Here is a 21,314-nt window from a genome sequence, read left to right as displayed (position 1 = left end):
AAACATAAAAATTGAGAAAAACGAATTACGAAAAAGAGATACAAGAATGCCCAAAAATAGGAAAAGACTAATGTTGAATTCGGAAAGACTCATACTGAATGTTGAATTCGGCCAAACTCCGAAATAGACTCCAACTCCGACAATTCCAATAAGAGGCAAAGTGGGCTCATAATCGGAGTCGAAGTCAAAGTCCCAAATGATGTCTGCCTCTGATTTGAGTTGGAGTCCGGAGTGGGGAATCCAACTCTAGAGCCCAGCCCTACAAGGACATAACTGGGTTTTACTTTATTTTTTTATTTTTTTTAGTCCAAAATAAGCAGTACACCAAGGTCTAGAAGCAAATCAGTACTCTTGTTTTTCGCATTACTAAGAAAAAAGCAAGCTTTATTTGCCTTGGCTTTGAGAGTGACAACCAAGCAAACATCTCAGAAACATGTTTTCTGTTACTAATAGGCTTTATTATTCGGCTTCTTGCTTACCGTTCTGCCAAAAAATATCATTCATCAACCGAGTTAAATTTCATCAGAATTGCCATAGATGTATTTCTTCGCACTATATCTGAAGTCAGTTACAACGATCTTATCAAATCTGTAGAGCATCGGCAATTGATGCCGCAAGACTCAACACTTCAAAAGGAGCTTTATTTGCTATGGCTTTGACAGTAAGTGGGCAAGAATCTGTTATCCAAAAGTAGGCAAACGCCTTTTCCGACACTTCTGAAATTGAAAGTAAAATGGCAATGAAAATCATAGCAGTTCAAAAGAGAAGCATGGGATCGGAACAGGAAAGTACGTACCATCCTTGTGAATGAATCGCTCCCATGAGCGCTTAGGAAACACTCCATGGGTCACGTAAGCGCTCACCTTTGCTGCACCATGGGCTGCCAAAAGTTTCTGGCAGAATCAAGGGGGGAGGGGGGGAAAAAGACAAATGTTATGCCCCAGGATTGCTAAAACATGCATAAAGGAATGTACATTTCCATCATACTGCCCAATATGTATCCATGTTGAACATAGTGAGTTAAAAGAAACAATTGGAACCCACTTTGATTACCTCTGTGGGAAGATGAACATATTCATAAAGAACGACATACAAAGTTCAACTTCAATGTAACAATAAAACATCTCAAAACCCCAAGGGATTGGCCTAAGTGGTGAAGACATTGGTCTTGGGGTATCACTCCTTTCAAGGTTTAAGATTCAACACCTCATGGGTGCAAGCAATCCTTTGGGACCACACCTCCTGGTGAAAAGCCAGCGATTTAACTAGTTACGTATAGGAAAGCTTTTGAGCGTGCGGTGCACAGGACCGGGATTTAATCTGCAGGGGTGGGTTCGAAGGTTCGAAGGGCCCTGCCTTAGAGAGGTTTCCCGACATAAAAATAAATAAAATAAAAATAAAACATCTCAAACTGTAACATAGGAACTTAAATAGAAAGGAAAAACATATCTCAAAAAAAGTTAGTATAGTCTGAAGTATGTATAAGGATGCTTGACTGAGTAAATCAATGAGTTATAACTACAGGGTTTTAACAGTTATTTTTTATTAAAAAGCGGACACACACAATCCCACTTTCTGTGTTATCCCATATTTCGATGAATCAGTGTTCACTTATCCGTATTGTTTCACGTCCTTATCAGTCCCACATGCTTGAATTTACATGGGTTACGTGTGCTATATAAAAGAATTCAGGTTTGGTGCTGATGAGAGATTTTGATGCTTCAATCAGAATGACAATATATTAGAAATACAATAAAATGACTTAAAATCTTGAGTGAACATAAACTTATCCAAGTCCTGAAGCACATCCTCAAAAGACTATGAATACAAAGGAATGAAAAGAAAATGCCTATATAACTAGGGCTAACTGAAGGATACCTGGCACTCAATCAGGGTGCCTCCTGATTGGACTAAATCATCAACAATGACTACATGACAACCAGCAGGATTTCCTTCCTTGAGCCGAACTATCCTCTTATCACCCTCACGAACCTTCGTGCACACCACCTCAATACAACAACATAAGAGGGCAGCATATAATACAAGCATTGGATTATAAATTTGATGAAACTTTTTGGTCAAAAACCTACCATGCTATGGGGTACTTAGATTTAGGACACTGCAATCGTTTTTAGAAATAACCCTCTATGTATGAGTTAATTAGGAAGATGTCCTTCCGTCAATTTTTCTGTCCATTAATGCTAATTAAAATACATATCATTTTCACAGATTACCATGTGGCAACTTTCATTTCTTTTAAAGATTAAAATGAATTTTTTAAAAAATAAATAAATACATTTCTTAATAAATAAATAAATGCATTTCTTAATAAATAAATAAATATCTTTTATATTTTAAAAAAATTACAACTGTTTTTTGTATAAAAAAGACCACCCGTGGTGGCTGCCACCATGGGGTGGCCAAGCATCGGGTGGCCAATGGTTGAGTTTGCCTCTTTCTTTGTTTTCAAACAATTTTAACATTCTTAAATACAAAATCCATTTTTACTTTACCATGATTTAAAAAATAATTTAATTTTTTAAAATGATTTTTTATAAAATAATAAAATAACTTTTTCTTAACAGAGTTTAAATTTCCATGTAGTTCTATAGAATGCCACAAGTTTTTGGTTAACTTCGGTGGACGGAAAATTGACGTAGGGTCCTATTTATAATTAACACATACCATAGAGGTCATTTCTCAACAAAAGAAAACACAAATCGCACATGGCCCTAAATCTAATTACTCCATGGCATAAGGGGTGTATGACCAAAATTTCCTAAACTTAATCATCACTTTATTTGAGGAAAAAAACCATGGGGAAAAGATCCAACAGCTTGTGGAATCGCTTCCAAGCTCCATCATCAGGAAATGCAACTACAATCTGGATGGGGTGTATTATTAGAATGGGGAGATATAGTAGAGAATTTACAGGCTAGAATGTATTGCAAGAGCTGCTATGAAATCAAGAACTAAGCATAAGCACTCACATTGTCAGCATCTGGAAGCTGGTGCAGACGCTGCTTTAAAAGAGGAATGCCAGTCTCAAACAATGGCAAAACATGGTCCCCAAAATAAAATCTTTCCTGTATAATAATGGAAATGAGCACACGTGGATGTTATTGTCGCCCTTATCTCACCTAGAACTAATATCAAAGACAAGCCTAAAGGGTGCAGAACAAGAGAAGTAATATTCCCCGGTACACTGAAGCTTAGTTCAACCATAGTGGAGAAAACATATTTTGTAATCTACAATTAGTGGCAAACACTTCTGCACATTGGAAACAGAGGATCTATCTAACAACACATTTTCATTTTGGGTAAAATGCATCAACATTGCCTGCATATTTTATTATATTCTGTCAAGGCCCTATGTTCTTGATAATAAGGTGTGTCCATACAATGACATTGATGATTACTTACATGGACCATTACATGATTTATGGATTAGTAAAATAAACCTGTTGTTTTATCTATGTTATCAATATAAAGAATGTTAAAAATGAAACAGAAAAGGCATAATCCAAAGATAGCCCAAGCCGCATATAAGCCTTTTATACTCCAAAAAGACTAATCAATGTTGCAATTGATAACTCATATAGAGCAGGTACATTATAAAGGTAATCATGAGCGCTAAGTCCAGCATTGCCTGCTTGCTAGGTAGAAATGGACTTCATAAGTGATACTAGGGAAGCTTCAAATTGATTAGTCTTTTATGGCATAGATGTGGTTAGCATTTTACCTAGGTCCCTGAACAATTTAAAGCCTAGTTCTAACCTAGTAAGAAACCAATGTGGGACTCAACACTCGATGCACCATTATCATATTCATTCACCTCTATCATACTTCTTCCACCCAATGTGAGATTTAATAAGTGAGAGTATCGCAAAATGTAAAAGAAATATGGAGGGATGGAGGGATAGGAAAATCAGACTTCAACCAATCAAATGCACCACAATATATATACTTTCAAATGCAATGAAGGAAAATCTTGTATTTCTGAATATTAAATTAAAACATTGTTAAAGCCCCTAGGAGATGCAAACAAAATCAAATCAACGAATAAACTTCCAAATCTATTTTTTTTTTTCATTAAAAACTCAGAATGAATAACAGAATCTAAACAAAATACTAAATAACATAAATATTTTGTGTAACTCATTAAATTACACACGCATTCGTATGTGTGTGTGTAAAGACTAGAATATTATCGTTTAAGTACCAACACCGCAAGAGTATACACAACATCATTTTAATACTAGTCTTCTCCCTTTCACTTTCTCTGTCTCTTCAACCCCACTCTATCTCTGTCTCTCCCACTCTCCATCTCTTTTTCTTTTTTTTTTTTTTTTTTTTTTTTTTTTTTTTTTTTTTTCTATCTTATATCTGTTTATCTTATAAATGTCACTACAATAAAAAAATGAAGGGTGACTAGTTTAATAAGTGCTATTTTTTCAGCCCATAATATGTGATATCCACACGGTTGACAGCAATCACCAAAACTATGGATAAAAGGACTCATTAGAACAATAAAAGATTGACAAGTGTGATTAGAAAAATCAAAAGCCCATTGGCCTTGATAGAACACCTCAATACACAGGAGCTGTTAATGCAATTCACCCTTGCATTTTTTCTTTGTATACAACTTATTGGTGAACTTGGTAGAAGTAACTGCACAGTTAACAAGAACTTTCAATTTTCAAGAATTTATAGATGTCAAATGCAAGAGGGAGTCTTGTAAAGGCAGATACCGCCCCAACTCTAACAAAACTCTAAATTAGATGGTCAATAAAGGATGATGATATCAAGCTACCAAAGGTGCATAATTTGCAAATCTGCCAGGATGTACTAGTCACAGCAACACAATGCAGGAAATATCTCAATACTGGTAGTGTAATGCATATCAATAAAAACTGGGAATCAACCTGGACATCTCAGGTTTGAGTGACAACCACTATAATATGGGTAACTCCTAAATTAGGATTGATGATTATTAACTACCATAAGTTTCAATAATGTAACGACACGACCCAATAATTCTAAGGTCGAGATATTAATAATTTTTATTAGGCCTAAATTATATTTAATGGGTCATATTAGATAAGCCCACGAGCGATAAATTATTGAAATTGATTAGGAGTTTTAATTAGGCTCAATAACTAGGTTAAATCCCATTTATTAATTATTGAATGAGTCAGACTCATTTTAGAATTTAAATATCAGTCATTAGAAATTTATTTCAATTTAAAATCATCACTGATTGAAGTCTCCTACGCAGTCTCAGTCACTACCAATCCTACATTGAATGAACTACTAGATCATGTTTTTAAATTCAAACTCTCTTCTTGAATGATCATGACCGAGTCCAACTCGAACTCGAACTTGTCGGCATCCTATTCCAATAGGGATACAACTCTACAGGTCATCTTCACATTAAAACTCTTTAACCAAGTCCAACTCAAACTGCTCGTCACCCCCTCCCAAATCTCTCTATAAATATCTCTATTCTGTGTTATTTGGAAAAAAACTATAAACCTCCCAATTCAGCACCGTGATCGATTTTGTGTCAAAAATTTTAAGAAACAACACTACAAGGTAAGTAGCTTGATCATAAATTAGGATTAGAATACGTTAGCTAATTATATATATTATTATTAAAACTAGTTCTTTCGAAGCCAGTGTTTACGTACTATGCATGTCATGATATTTGCAAGCGCACCATTTATCATGTTTCATTTTGCATATTATAGTTATGTATGTATTATGCATTTCATGCATCTCACGTTGCATAAGACAAGTAAGCTTTCATAAGATCAAATGTAAGATAAACTCATAATAGTTAATCAGATGGCCATTCAGATGCATGGTACCAATGTAGTTTCAGGGTGGGCGTGCAAGCCACGGACTCAAGTGTGGTCCACTGTAGTACGCCAGAGTACTGCACAGTCGGCTTCCTTTGCTGCGCCAGAGGAAGTTAGTGCACAACCTTGCACATAGGGTTAAGTGTGTTGGCCAGCTAGATCAGCCAGATAAGTCAGATCAATCAGTTAATTCAGATAAATCAGTCACGCATAGCATAAACATCAGTATGATCTGTCATAATTTTAAGTTCTCAACATGAAATATTTTATGAAAAATCTTATGTTAAGTATGTTTATGTTATGATGGGTATCTTACTGAGTCATCGACTCATTTTAGTTTGTTTTTATGTTTTTAAACCACCCCAGGTCAAGATAATTATGACGATAAAGCTGTAAGTTGAGACTTAGTCCAGGGAGGCATGACAGTGGCCTAGATCATGTACAGAGATTTTAAGTTATGATTTTTATGGCAAGGGCTTTGAGAAATTTTAATAAATGCTTTTACGCACTCTCTTTTATGATCTCAGTATTTTAATAAAGAATTATTTTATTTATAGAATCTTTGTACCTGGCGCTTCCTTTAGAATAAAAGAAAACATTTTTAAGTCAATGTTCAGTTGTAGCACTTCAGCTCCTGCGAATTTTTAAGAGTGACTTTATTATTAATTATGGGGAGCGAGGTGTTACAAATGATCTCCATTCAGAACTTTATGTTTATTGTGCAGCCAGTAGACTTGGTAGGACCCCATGTTTTGTGGCCCATGGCCAAGCCACTAGCCATCTCATAACAAGGCTGGACAGCCCCACAACAGCCCCATGGGCATGCCACGGGGCCTGCCAAGACATGCCCAGGATGCCCAGTGAGGCTAGTGACTAGGCCAGCCCGTGCAGCAAGCCCAGCCTGCCCAGCGCGCTCAGCACGCGCATGTTAAAACCCCTAGAAAAGTAGCCTCGGGACAAGCCTCGACACTGCCCTTGGAAGGCAATGACAGCACCATGGCTAGCCTACACGCATGCCTTGGCCCGTGCCGTGACACGCACGAGGCGCCCAGCATGCATGCATGCCTTGGCCCACGCGTTGACACGCACGGGATGCCCAGCATGCAGGCCAGCGAGGTTAGTGCCTGCGCGCAGCCCCTGCGCGCACCCCTGTGCACGCCCCTGCGCTCGCCCACACCCCTGCGCCCGCGCCTGCTCCTGCGCGCATGCCTGCGCGCACCCACGCGCAAGCCTACCCACGCACACGCCCCAGCATGCAGCCCACGCCGCACAGCAGCCAGGCTAGTGGCATGCCCTCACAGGCATGCCATCCAGCGCACAGCTCCAGCCCGTGCCTTGCAGGCTAGGCCAGTGGCATGCCCACCAGGCATGCCATCTAGCACATGGCTCCAGCCCATGCCTTGCAGCCCAACGCCCAGGCCACCAGCTTGGGCCATGCAGCACGCAAACATGGCTCACCATTAGCAGGCCTTGCATGGCACCAGGCCATGCCCACCAGCAGGCCCGTGCATGGCAACATGCCATGACCATCAGCAAGCCATGTTGTGCCACCTAGCCATGGACCAACCCGAAGACCGCCATGCACCATCCTAGCCACCATTGGCTCATGCATGCCACGACCAACATGGTCCATGCCTTTATGTTATTTCTTTTTATTTAATTTATTTTTATTTATTTATTTCCAAGGGACCTATTGGGGGTTTCCAACTTGTAACTCTTATAAATAGGACCCTTAGTCTTTTCTTTTCCATCTTTTGACAAATTCCTTTTGGACGGCTTTGTTCTTGAGATCATACTTTTCGGTGCTTAGCACTTGGGCTCTTTGAGGTGTAATTCGTGAATCCCTAAGGAGAGAATCACACTTTGCAATTCGTGAATAAGTGTGGTTCGGTTTATTAATCTTATGAGTATTATTCATTCAATCTCTTGTCTTCCATTTTCTCTCCATTGTTATTCTTATTTTATGTGCATTGCTTGTGAGTTGTTCTTGAGTTATTCTTGAGAATACATTGTGTTCTTCGGATTGTTCATTGGCAAATTCCATCATTTAGTTCATTTGATCCCTCCAAACACTATTGTCGCCCACTATAGTGTTTGCCTTTGGTCCACCTTCCATACATAGCCTTGCCGCCTCCCTCATAAAACCCTAGCCTAGTGCCCACTCACTTACTCGGCATTCCTATATTTACCCTTCTACCATCCTAGTTTGCCCTAGCCGAAACTTCCTCACATTTGAACCCAAGTTCCAATTTCGGCCAACACTTACCTTAATTGACTCAACCCTAGCGCCCATCTCTTATTCCATATTGGGGTTCCTATAATTTAGGAACCCTAGTTAACCAAATCTTCCCCATAACCGGCCATATCCTTCCTTATTGGAGTTCCAAGATTTTAGGAACCCTTCCTAAAATCTCTCATCAATCAATCAAACCCTACCTTGTTGCCGTCCACCCTAGCCGCCCAACACCTAGCCCTAATTCCATCTTCCTTCATCCAAACCTAAACCTAAACCCTAAGGCCCAGTTTGGATTCGCAACTCATCTCAACTCATTTCACTACTATTCATTACTATTCATCAACTTTAACTTACAAATCTCACTACTATTCACAACCCATCTCACTACTATTCACAACCCATCTCAACTCATCTCAACTCATCTTCGAATCCAAACGATACCTAAGTGGCGCCAACCCTAGTTTCATCTATTGTCGTGCGCCTCCATCAACCCTTGCAACCCTCACATGCCATCATCAATCCCACCAACCCACACGGCCACTCAAGCCTAAACACCTAACCTCACTCTACCAAAATTGCCATCTTGTGACATTTGTTCAAGAACCAAGCAAGAGAGGAACGGGCTCTCGGTCATCACAAGGAGATCATAGGCAAAGAGATCATAGTGTTTAGGGACTTGACTGAGGTTCCTAACAGCGCAGCCCAGCGCGCGCAGCCCAACGTCCAGCGCCCCACGCGCATGCCTAGCAGGCGTGCGCCCCTGCCTGGGCCATGCCAGCCCGCCCAGGCAGCAGCCTTAGCGCCCAGGCCCCTGCCTGGGCCATGCCAGCCATGCCAGCGCCTAGACCATGCCAGGGCCCTGTCAACCACATGCCTACAGCCATGCCAACTATGTCAGCCATGCCCATGACCCATGCCATGGGCCAGCCTAGCCCACCCATGGGCTCATGCATGCCATGGGTCAACTTGGCCTATGCCAACTATGTTATTTTTTATTTAATTATTTATTTTCTAAGGGACCTATTGGGGGTTTCCAAGTAATCTTTATAAATAAGACCCTTAGACTTTGCATTCACATCTTTTGACAAATTCCCTAGTGGGTAGACTATTTTATTCTTGAGATCACCATTCGGTGCTAAGGCACTTGGGCTCTTTGGGGTGCAATACGTGAATCCCCTAAGAGAGGATCACACCTTGCAATTCGTGAATAGGTGTAGTTCAATCTATCTATCTTGTTCTTTTTATCTTTAGGGTGCAATTCGTGAATCCCTAAGGATCCATTAATCTTATGAGTATTTTCCATTCCATCTCTTGTCTTCCATTTTCTATCCTTTGATCTTATTATTTTATGTGCATTGTTCTTGAATTGTTCTTGAGTTGTTCTTGAGAATTCATAGTGTTCATCCACTCTTCACTGCCTTCATCCACGCATTCATCCATTTGATCCATTCCATATCACATACTCGACCACCACCTTGTTTGTCATCCTTTCCATAAATTGACACACTTTACATAAAGCCTTCCCACCATCCAACTTGCCCAAGCCGAAATACCTAGCCACCATCTTCCATCAAACCCTAGCCATATTCCCCACTTACCATACTCGACCAACCCTAGTGTTGCCCTACTTTCCATAATAGTTCACATTCCCATAATTGCCCGTCATCCCTCGTATCCATTGACCTAGCCAATCCCATATTTCCTACCAACTTCCATAATGCCCACTTACCATATCCAACCATACCAAAGTCGCCCATCATAAGACCCTAGCCCTACCATCCACTTACCAAATTCGGCCATCCTAAAGTCATCCATCCATCAAGAGTCCCTCTTGAGTCAACTTCCTTAATTTTAGGAAAGTTGATTCATCCCAATCACATCCCTAAAATCTCTCCATCCTCTTACCATATTCAAATTCAAATTCAAATTCAAATCCCAACCCAAATCCCTTAATTTAAGGAATTGTCAATCCACTTCAATTCCTTAAATCACTCTTCCTACAATCTCTCTAAGTCAATAGTCTCTAAGTCAACTATTGACTTGTCATCTTAATTCAAATTCAAATTCCCCTCTTCACTCAAAGATTCATTCCATCTTACAAACTTCCCATATCTACTCCTAAACCAACCAAATCTTGCCAATCTTCCTAAGACCAAGTCAATCCCAATCCGCCCACCTTAGCCACCAAACCCTAGCATCATTCTTCCATCTCATTCCCAAACCCTAGCATCATCCTAAACTCTAACCCTAAGCCAACTCTTCGAAATCTCGAAATCCACCCTAGCCACCTCACAAAACCCTAGCTACACTTCACCTTACCAACCCTAATCACCATCCAAGTGGCCCAAACATCAAGGGCAACCCCCAAGCCATCCCCATTGCATCAAACAACCCTAATCAACTCTTAGAACACTCCCACTCCATCAACTTGGCGTCACTCTCCAAGAACAAACCCTAACCTCATCTCTTCCATTCAACACTAGCCTCCATCATCTTGGCACCTCACTCAAGAACAAGTCTAGCCACCCACATTGATTTGCCTTAGCCTAAACACTTAGCCTACCCAAGTGCATCATTTTCATCATTCCATTACTCAAACACCATTCCTTTGGTAAAAGCCAAGCAAGATAGCAAGATCACTCGGTCATCATCTTCACCAAGGCAAGCTCGTGGACCTTAGTGTTAGGGACAAGACCGGGGTCCCTAACAAGACTCTAGCATTTAGGTTCACGTTATCATGACCGAGAATCTGAAATTGATCCTTCCATTTCTCAAACTAGCTAGGTGTTAGCTAGGTGTTTGTCAAACTAGCTTCCACAAGGAAAAAAAGAAAAGAAAAAGAAATTGCAAGCTTGGATTTTAACCAAAAAACCCAGATCAACAGATGATTCTAACACTGAATTACCTACTTCTAAAATTTTTAATTCAGTGTAGGTCACATTATCTAAATTATATCTTCAAATATATCCTGTATTAAACAGAGTTTAGTTAAAGACACAAATTCTCCAGATGCATAATAAAAATAATGAAACATTGGATTAAATAAAAATTCTTAAATAAGTAAAAAAGCTAGTGATAACATCAAACATGAATACCTAGGTATTCTGAAATATATATCACCATCCTAATGTTCACTTTTTCTCTCTAGGTTCTAACTACTAAGCCATCAGCCTATGATCCCACCTCAAGCCATCTTAACCCTCGGCCAAAAGAAAGGCATTCCTTAAAACCATAAAGAACTGCAGTCTAATTATCCAATTCTTACAGAAGGAAAGGGAAAAGAAATTGCTCCAGATGAAAAATTAAAAAAGAAAAAGAAAAAAACAGTCCATATACACAAAAGGAGAAAGAATAGATAATAATAAGCATGCAAATATCATTTATTAAGGCAACAAAATAACTTGAAACAATCTTATTAGCGTCACATAATTTATAGTAAGTTCGAAAAGGATGCCGCTTTTACAAAAGAATAAAATTAAAAAAAGTCAACAAATTTATGTGATTCTAAAAGCGCATCGAAGCACCAGGACAATAGAAGCAAATCTAACTACTTCCAGAATAAAGAGTACCTGCAAAGCATGAATATCATAGATGACTAGACTAGTAGGGCCACCTCTTGAAATGGGTATATTTGTCAACATCCTTGATAAGGTAAATGCAGTTGCCACATCCCCTTCATCTTCCATTCGCTCAAAGGAGCCGGTTGGAAAGAAGGGCAACACCAATGTGAAGGAAGCGACAAACAGCCGTGGGAGTAAATATGTAACGGAGAGCTGCTCAAAGATTACTCCAGTGGAGCTGAAGGATGCAAGAAAGGCAACATGTTGACCTCGCAGATCTTGAGCGTTGTTAATATAAAGGTTTGGAAATCCATCATCAAAATTCCTGTAGATGACTAGAATTTAATCAGTTCTCCAATGCATCCTTATGTAAAATTAGCTCTAATTGCCCCCACAATTCAACTAAAGATAAATTTTAAATTACACACAAAAAAAAAAAAAAGAAAAAAGACTAGGAAATTTTGTTTAACTATTTATAAAGTAGAAAATTATTTTCCTTTTCTACCTATCAAAAGAAAAGACTAATTTTTTTAAAGTCCTACGCAGATTTAGGAGCAACCACCGACATTTTATCATCTCTTCGTCAACGAAACAACATTTTAAGTTGCAATGATTATTTGTATCAATTCTTGCAGGCCCAACTTCAATGTTTTGTGCAAAGCCAGTGGCAACCCAGCCTCATATTAGGTACAGATCATCAATCTCAGATTCCCACAAACCGTTAGATATGGAAACAAAGACACAAGTGTGAAACGGAGAAAAGCACCAAAGGTATATCGAATAATAAATTTTGAATAGAGGTGGCATGCATGCTAGTGTAATAATCTTGATCAAGATTAATACACTAGCATGCATGCTCCATAAGAGCAGTTTGCGTAGATAGACCAGGTCATCATATCAATACTTGCAAAATTGCTTAGACTAATTGCTTGTATTGTGCAAATACAAGGATCGTGTTAACCATAGTATGCGTAACACTACAAAGGTCGAAACCATGGAAATTGATCAAAGTAGACGACGATATATAACTAATTAGGGAAGTGATTCCAACTTAAAATTTAAAAATGTAAAGCACAATAGCTCAATTACCCTTCATTCTTATTTTTCTTTTTCTTCACAATGTCAGATTTTCCGCAACAAAGTCAATGTCCATTCTCATAGTAATTCTATCTTCTTATTCATTTTCCTCTGTTTTTTCCTATTCATCTCCTCTTTCATTGTATAGCTAAATTTATTAGAAAAAAACTACCCATCTCAGGTTTACAACAAAATAAAGAGATCAGGCACAGTACCAACAAGAAAAAGTGAAAAACGTGAAGATGTGATCTTAGAACTTGAAAAAGAAAGAATAAAGTGACCTCCATTTGATGGTTTGGAGAGTGATACTGTTCGACTGAGCGGCGACGTTCCGGGCAAGGTCCTCGCACTCTGGACAGTAGAAAAGGTGCACTTGCTTATTCTTCGTCTGAGACTGAGACAAAGCCATTAGCGTCCAAACCCCGCACTGTCGTAGTCTTTGCAAAAGGGGTTAGGGACATCGATATATTCTCGAGAGATGTTTGCATATTTATCATCCATGTACACTAATATTTGAAACTTTCTTATTAGCACAGTATAACTCCCCGGGTGCAAATCGGTCGGTTTGGTCTAATTATATTTTTTATTTTATTTTATTTTAAAAAAAATTAATTAATAAAAAATTTTAATTTAAAATATTAAATTAAAATTAAGTGACTTATTAATTTAGATTATCTAACTAACTCAATAAAAAAATATTTTATATAATCAATGATAATAAATTAGATGAAAATTATATTATTAATTTATATAATTAATATATAATTAGCTAATTGATATTATGTATTAGTTAATTGATAAAATATTAACAAGTGTTAATAATATATTTAAAATTTTATATTATTAATGGTGATATGTTAGAAAAAAATTACCTAATAAATTGTACAATTATTGCATAAATAATATATATAATATATTTTTCTTATTTTTCATTTGGTCCAGTCCGGGATGGAAAAATCTTAGACTGGGATCAGACCGAAACTTTTCAGTCCTCTAAAATATGGATCGAGATCTACCGGTTTCAGTCTGGTCCGGTTCGGACAGACCGTTTATCACCTCTAAATATAAGAATGACAACTCTTATGGGTTGAGAACAATGACAGGTTGAGGCGTGAGAAAAAAATAAGAGTTGTGCCACATCCATCGAGAGTATAGCCCGATGATGAGTCTTGATTAAATAATTATATTTTATTTTTTATTTTTTATTTTTAAACATTTAAAAAAATTCACAATATCATTAAAAATATTTTTTTAATCATTAAATAAAAATAAAATTATATTTGGACTTATCCTCAATACAACTAGCATTTTCCATAAAATAAAGAAAAGATACATTGGAGTCACCGCATGCTTCTCATGACTGATTTGAGACTAGAGACATGAATCGTATAAGTTATCAAATTGATTAAAATCTTTCTTCATTATTTTTAATTATATTATCTTTAACTTTATAACAATCTTATATTTTTAAAAGATGATAAAAAATCATATTCCTAATATTATAACGAGTGTTACTGATTTTTATATTTGTTATTTTCTCTTAAGATCTTTTATATTGTTCATCAAGATTTTTAATTCAAGTCTTAAATTATAATCTAGACATTTTAACTCATATATATCACAAAAATCAGTACTATGAGTATAATAATTATCCATCATAAACCAATAGCTATGATACCAAAGGTGTAAATTCCAAGTAATTATAAATAGATAGTAATAATAATATAATATTAATAAGAATAATATGCGGTCAAACCAGCTATATGCATAATATCAAATAGAGCAGCCGTACATACTAGTTCACATGTCCTTTATTGTGTTAGTTTATTTTTAGTGACAGTTGATACTGTTCTAAATTCAAACTCAACTCGTATTAGAATAAAATATTAAACTAAGAAGATCACATAACTCAAACGGCCTCAATTACACTTTCACAATATTTACTTAAAAAGACAGTAAGAGAACAGATGCAAAAGATTCTAGCCCAATCCGTTAGATAGAGAAATATAGCATCCACACGAAATTTTATAAAAGTAAATTAATAAATTATATTTAATTTATTATATATTAAATTATAAAATTCATTTTATAATAAAACATAAGTTATCATATCAAGCAACTAGTTTATAAATTAACGTAATTTTGTTACACAAATTATTTTATCCCATCTCATCTAATCATTACATTTTTTTTAAGTTCTCACATAAAATATAATAAATAATTCAACTTTTTTAAATCTTAAAATAAAAAATTATATTTTAATAATATTTTATTTAACATTCAACTTTTTATAACACTTGAAAAAAAAAACTTTTTGCTTATGGAATGCCACTTTTGCATTTTAGATATAATAATACAAAGAAAAATTCTACTTATCATCTATGCACTACACACCACACATGATTTTTTTTCCTTTATCAAATATGTGGTATATGGATAATAAGTAGAAGAACTCTTTTACTTTAGCAAGAATAATAATAATAATAAATGTGGTGTGTTGTTTAAGAATGATGAGTAGAATGGCTCTTAACCATTAAGTTTGTGAAGAATAAACTAAATTTGATGATTGTGTTACATCGCTCCTCACGGTTAAGAATAAAGTCACTTTTAAAAACTTTCAAGAATCGAAGTATTACTATTGACCTTGGCTTAAAAACATTTTTATTCTTAACACCAAGTACAAATATTCCTTATAATAAATAAAATTGTTCAAAATATTGAAGTTATAAAAGAGAATATGCGGAAGTATTTATTAAAATTTCTAGAATTTTATTACTATCAAAACCACAACTTAAAAGTTATGTGCATGATCTAGGCCTTTGTCTTGCCTCCATAGGCCAAGTCTTGTTCTGCAACTTCATCCTCATAAAGATCCTCACTTGAGGTGGTTGAAAAATATAAGATAAACTAAAATGAATCGAAGAGTTAGTAAAAAGCCCATTATAATGTAAACATAATAAACATAAAAATTTTCATAAAATATTTCATACTGAGAATTTAAAAATATGATTATTCATACATATGCTTATAACATGCATGGCTTAGCTTATTTATCTTACTAGCCAACACCAAAGTGTTGAATTTCGTTTCAGTAATCGCTCTGGTCGAGGCACTGAAACGAAATATTTCAGTATTGGTATGAATAAATTATATATACGTATCTGAGAAACTCAATAATATTTTTCAATATAAGTCTTAAAAACACACATAATTATAAAAATTAATAACAATTCTAGATTCTCAATCCAACTGTTAAAAAAAATACTCATCTTCATCAATAAAACAATAAGGATTAATATTTGAAACATTAATCAAAATATTTTCGTCAATGTCACTACCATCATCATCAACATTAAGATCAACATTATCACTGTTTTCCACATTTAATGAGGCTAACATCTCCTCAATACGTCCCTAACCCAAGTCTTCTCCATTAATAAGCTATGATTCTTCAGCCAACCATTCCTCCATCTAGCCAATGTTTTCAAGGTTGATTGGATCCAAAGCATCTAGCGAACTAGAGTATAAATGTTTTTGCCAAAATAAAAGTCACACATAAATGAAAACATTACATATTTTTCAATAGTAAAAAATATTATTATTGAAATTTTTTACCTCTCGCAGCTTCAAGTTATAACGAACAAATACTAAATTATTCAAACATTTATACTCTAGTCTATTCTGCTTCTTCAAATGAATAAACTCAAATGTGCTCCAACTTCTTTCGCAACCAGTCGCACTACAACATTGACTTAGTATGCGAATTGTAAACTTTTGAAAAGTTGGAACCTCACTTCCAAACTTAGTCCACCATGCAACTAGCAAAAGTGCAATTATAAATTAGTAATTAAAATTATATAAAATTTGAAAAAAGAAAAAAGAAAATATATATTTACAGTATTTAACAAATGATATTGATAATACCTAGACTAATTTTTTCACACTGGCGGATTACTAAAGAATGTTCAAAATCACTGCTTTCATTCTTATACAATTCAAGTTCTTCAATGATCTTGTCTTGCTTATCAGGATCAAATTCCAACTTTACCATGCAAGCCATAAACCCTCTTGAAACATCACTTTTTTTTTTTTTTTTTTTTTTTAAAGTAAGGATTAAAGAAGATTTCAGGGTTAAGAAAACAACCCGCTACATGTAATGGACTGTGAAGCTGCTTATCCCATCTAACATCAATGATTCTGATGAATGGCATAAATGTAGTAACTTTATTCTTCAATCTTGCTTTTATATTCTTCTTGGGCGTCATACAAGTATCTCATTGTAGGCTTCTTATCTCTGTCGACAAGTCGTAGGACTCAAACCAAAGGGTTCGCTAATTTTTACAATAAATTGACATTGAGTCCAAAACTATTTATCTTCTAGAACAATCCCGGCTATCTCATTCCCTATGTTGCTTTTAGAATAACTTCATGCAACCCATTTATCACAAGTACACATTTGTTTAAATTCTTTCTTAAACAAAAATAAGTATTGGATACTTAAAAAGCTTGTTGCAAACCTTGTGACTATAGGACGACATAAATCACGACATTTGGTGAAGTATTTTCTCATCAAAGCCAAAACCCAAGCATGGTTATAAATGAATTTCGTAATCTTTCTTGCCTTTTTTAAACTTTCATCAATAATAATAAAATGTTTAGGATTAGAAAAATTCTTTAACATTAAATCTATACAATGAGCTGCACAAGGGGGCTAAAAGAAAGATCCATACTTCTGTTGTAACTTTTTTCCAGCAGCCTTATAATTTGCACCATTGTTCGTAATGAACTGCACAATATTCTCAACCCCAACTTCTTAAACAACTTCATCAAACATGTTAAATAATGTTTCGGAATCTTTTCTAAGGCCTAATGTATCAATAACCTTCAAGAACATTGTACATTTTGGACAATAAACTAGAAAGTTGATTATTGGTTGTTGCCTGCCTCTGGTTTGTCCAACCATCTACCATTAGTGAACAACCACTCATTCCAAAACTTTTTAATATCTAATAGATAATTATGAACCTCATTCACACAATTCTTCAATAGTTTTCCTCAACACATGTAAAGAAAGACTCTTGAATCCTAGCCTAATAGCAGCTATGGCATTTATAGCCGGTTGATAAAAATTAGATTAAGCTGCATTGAAAAGTAGATCAACATTGTACCACCAATTTGCTATAGCCATCTTTACTTTGTCAATCATCTCCTTTGAACATAGCACTCTTAATAAAAGGTTGAGATCCAGGAGTTGTTCTTGGAGTTGAAAATCTATTAAATACCCCCATTGACTTTCCACATTCTTTCTCCTTCCCTTCCATTTTGCACCATGATAGTGTCCCTCATTATCGTCATCAACATCATCATATGGTAAATCTACAAGGCTTCCAATCTCTGAGTTTATTTTCCTTTTTCTTCTCTTTATTTTTTTTCAGTTCATTGACCAGCTCCTTCATTTGCCATTTTATATCATCACGGACCTTTTTCATGCTTCTACATCACTTCGAATCCTAGCTAGATGATACTTCAACCCAGTGACTCTGCCACCTCTAATTGTTTTGTTACAATAAACACCTTGAATACTATTTCTTGCCCCTAGCACTATGCGTGCATGGGCCCATGCTGGATCCTCTGATCTTGCAGGAGAAACTATCATAGATGTAGCACTATTTGATTGACAGTTAGACCTTTTTACACCCCTGAAATGCAAATAAAAAAGTCTAAAAATGAACTGCACTAACTTATTATATGTCCTTTCTCAAACAGCTACAATCTCCTAGTCAACTGCAGAAATATAAGCAGGAAGAAATTTGCACAAAAGTTCAAAACGCCAGCAAGAAATACAACCAAATTTGCATGAAAGAAATATTTTTTCATAAAGTCAAATTTGCACGAAAGAAATTTGCACAAAATACACAGTTATGAGAAACACAGCCACAACAATGGAAACAAGGCTTTCTTGTTTCTACACAAGAAACACCATGTTTTGATAAGTGATAAACAAAACAGCAATGGAAAACACAGCCAAATGTTATAAACAACATAAACATAAGCAGGAAAAAGTTTGCACGAAAAAAATATGCACACAACATAAACGCGACAGAAAATTTTGGTTGTTGCTTCTTCACTGATATACATTAAAAAATCCCTTTTATTCTGGAAAATAATAAAACATTTCTACATTCAAAGTTTGTAATATCTTGATTTAAAATTTTCATCCAAATTTAAATTCTTCATTGGTAGAAGTGGTAGAATGATTCCAAGTATTTTCGCTGGAACAGCCATGTACGTTTTAGATTTTCTATTCACTCAGTAGTGTTTTTTTTTCTTCTCCTGACCACCACCGACAGCCTTAGCTTTTGTGACTTCCGCTCTAGAAATGAGAGTCAAGCTGTGAACAATGAAGAAAAAAAAAATACATATTGAGACGTCGGGGTCTAACTTCGTTTTCCCTTGTCGTCCAGTTCCTTCCTTTGGCAGGAAGCCTTCACTAGATTTTCTTTTGAAAACCCTTGCTGTTAGGTAAAAAAAAGAAAAATCTTTCTGAAAACAATACATGAACCTACCAAACCATAAAAAGGAAATAATGCTAGGAAATCTAAAGAAGTAGAAAGTAGAAACAGAGGGTTTTATGAAAGAAAATCTACAGAGTACAAACTAACCTATAGACAACAAATGGGACAGTGTTTGATGGAGTCTGCGATGGCGTTAGTAGGCTCGAGCTACGACGACGTTGATTGTGGGGGGCGCCGACTGTTGGAGTGTGGCTGGTGACTGGAGTGGAGACAGACAGAGTGTGGATGGTTAGGGAATTGATTTTAAGAATTTGATTTCGCAAGGGATAGGGGAGTAAACAAGAGAAGTCGACCACGGCACGAAATGACCATTTTATCTCTCATTTTCCAAGTTATTTACAAAAATGCCATTAAGCGACATTTTAGACTGAAATTACCATTCAGTCGGGATATCGGAATTCGGCCGGAACTGACCGAAATTAGCCGGAACGTCCGGAATTTGACCCGAGATGGAATAGGTACCAACCCCGACCTGGTTACTTTTCTGGCATGAAAAATTATGGCCGGAATGGGACAAGTTTTAAAACTTTAACCAATACACTTAATTTTATGTGCAAGTTTATGCATTAACTTCACATCTTGTGGCTTCAAAGAGAATCGTAAATAGTATTCTAGTATATTATGATGGATCATGTTTAAGTCCATAACTTATACATTCATCTATAAATCGCGTTGGTACCATGTATCATTGCATCTAAATAACAATCTTATTGATTATTATGAGCTTATCCTACATTTGATCTTATGAAACTTACGAATTTTATATAACTTGAGATGTATGAGATAATACGTACATAACTATAACGTAATGAAACATGATCATGAATTATGATTAAAGCTATATTTACAAATATTATGACATACATAGTAGATAAACATTGACTTCCAAAGAGTTGGCTTTAATAATAATATATCTAACTAGCTAATATGTACTAATCTTAATTTTATAATTAAACTACTTACCTTATAACACTTTTTAATATTTTTAGCATGCAATAAATCACCTATAAAATAAGCACGTAATTTACATAAATCTCTTATTAAATACATATTTTGTAATTAAAACCTAAAATATTAAAATAATCTACATTTCCTAAAATTTAAAATTCTCGTAATCTTAAAATATCGCCGCTCACCAAATATTCGCACGATTAACCCTAAAAATATTTTTACATCCAACTATCCAAGCGTTTATGTTCTCTTGATTTTATTGTATGAAATCATCGTAAATAATAATTCCTATGATCAATACTAATTGGGCATGGATATTTTTGTAAGTTGGTTATCTTAGTGGGGACAAAGAGAGGACAACACCGAGGCAAGGTGAAAAATAATGTGCAGAGAGACAGAGAGGGAGAGTGTTTGACGTTGGCAGAAAGTGAGGGACAGAGGAACAACGACAGTAGTTGGGGCGACGTGGGAGGCTTGCTTTCCATGGCTGTAGCAGCGGCTCGAGGCAGTGGTGGCAATGGCTGAACGGTGCAACCCTCGTGATGGTTGGGCAGCTTGCGGAGGAGCCTTACGTAGTGTAGGTGCTTGCTCTGTTTTCGTGTGGTGAAACAGGGGCGATCGTGCATGGGCTTGTTTGGAACGTACAGTGGCAACGTACGTAGGAGGGGTGGCGGTGCAAAGCAAAATGTACGTAGGAGCTCGTGGTTGCTGGACATGGAGTATGCATCGACTGCTTCTCGTGGCTGTGACGCTGGGAATGGTGTCGACAGTTTGTTGTGTGCGTGGCTCGAACGTGAGTTTGGTGGTTTGCGGTTGGTGGCTGGCCAATGTGTGCTGTGGCTGAGGGAGGAGGCTGGGCGTGTGGCAACGTGGTGCACGGTGGTTTACGTCTGAGAGGGGAGAGACAAAGGGCTGTCAGCATGGCGGGAACGACTGTTTTACCTGGCCATGGGATTAGGCAATGGTGAACGTGGGACGTGCACATGTTGTTCTGGTTATCTTGGGTTCGGCAACTGTTACTTGATTGCACTCAGCTTCGGTTCAGATTTAGGCT

The 21,314-nt window shown here is 36.4% G+C and overlaps 1 protein-coding gene across 2 annotated transcripts; it reads right to left on the bottom strand.

Moving 5' to 3' along the window:
* Positions 1–332: 332 nt before the first annotated feature.
* On the bottom strand, positions 333–13,243 carry LOC121250480 (ribose-phosphate pyrophosphokinase 4-like). 2 transcript variants are annotated; one of them, XM_041149611.1, is made up of 7 exons: positions 13,016–13,240; positions 11,667–11,982; positions 2,991–3,086; positions 2,816–2,884; positions 1,879–2,007; positions 797–893; positions 333–716 (listed from the first exon to the last, which is right to left on the bottom strand). In XM_041149611.1, exons 1-7 carry the CDS (start codon positions 13,141–13,143, stop codon positions 583–585), a joined length of 969 nt encoding a protein of 322 aa, XP_041005545.1. In that variant the 5' UTR covers positions 13,144–13,240; the 3' UTR covers positions 333–582. The 2 variants fall into 2 exon arrangements, with proteins under 2 accessions (XP_041005545.1, XP_041005547.1); XM_041149613.1 differs by lacking the exon at positions 2,816–2,884 and having other exon boundaries at positions 13,016–13,243.
* Between the last annotated feature and the right edge of the window lie 8,071 nt (positions 13,244–21,314).

The sequence above is a fragment of the Juglans microcarpa x Juglans regia genome, chromosome 2D (genome assembly GCF_004785595.1).
Source record: "Juglans microcarpa x Juglans regia isolate MS1-56 chromosome 2D, Jm3101_v1.0, whole genome shotgun sequence".
NCBI lineage: Eukaryota > Viridiplantae > Streptophyta > Magnoliopsida > Fagales > Juglandaceae > Juglans > Juglans microcarpa x Juglans regia.
This window is presented reverse-complemented; position numbering and strand designations above follow the sequence as displayed.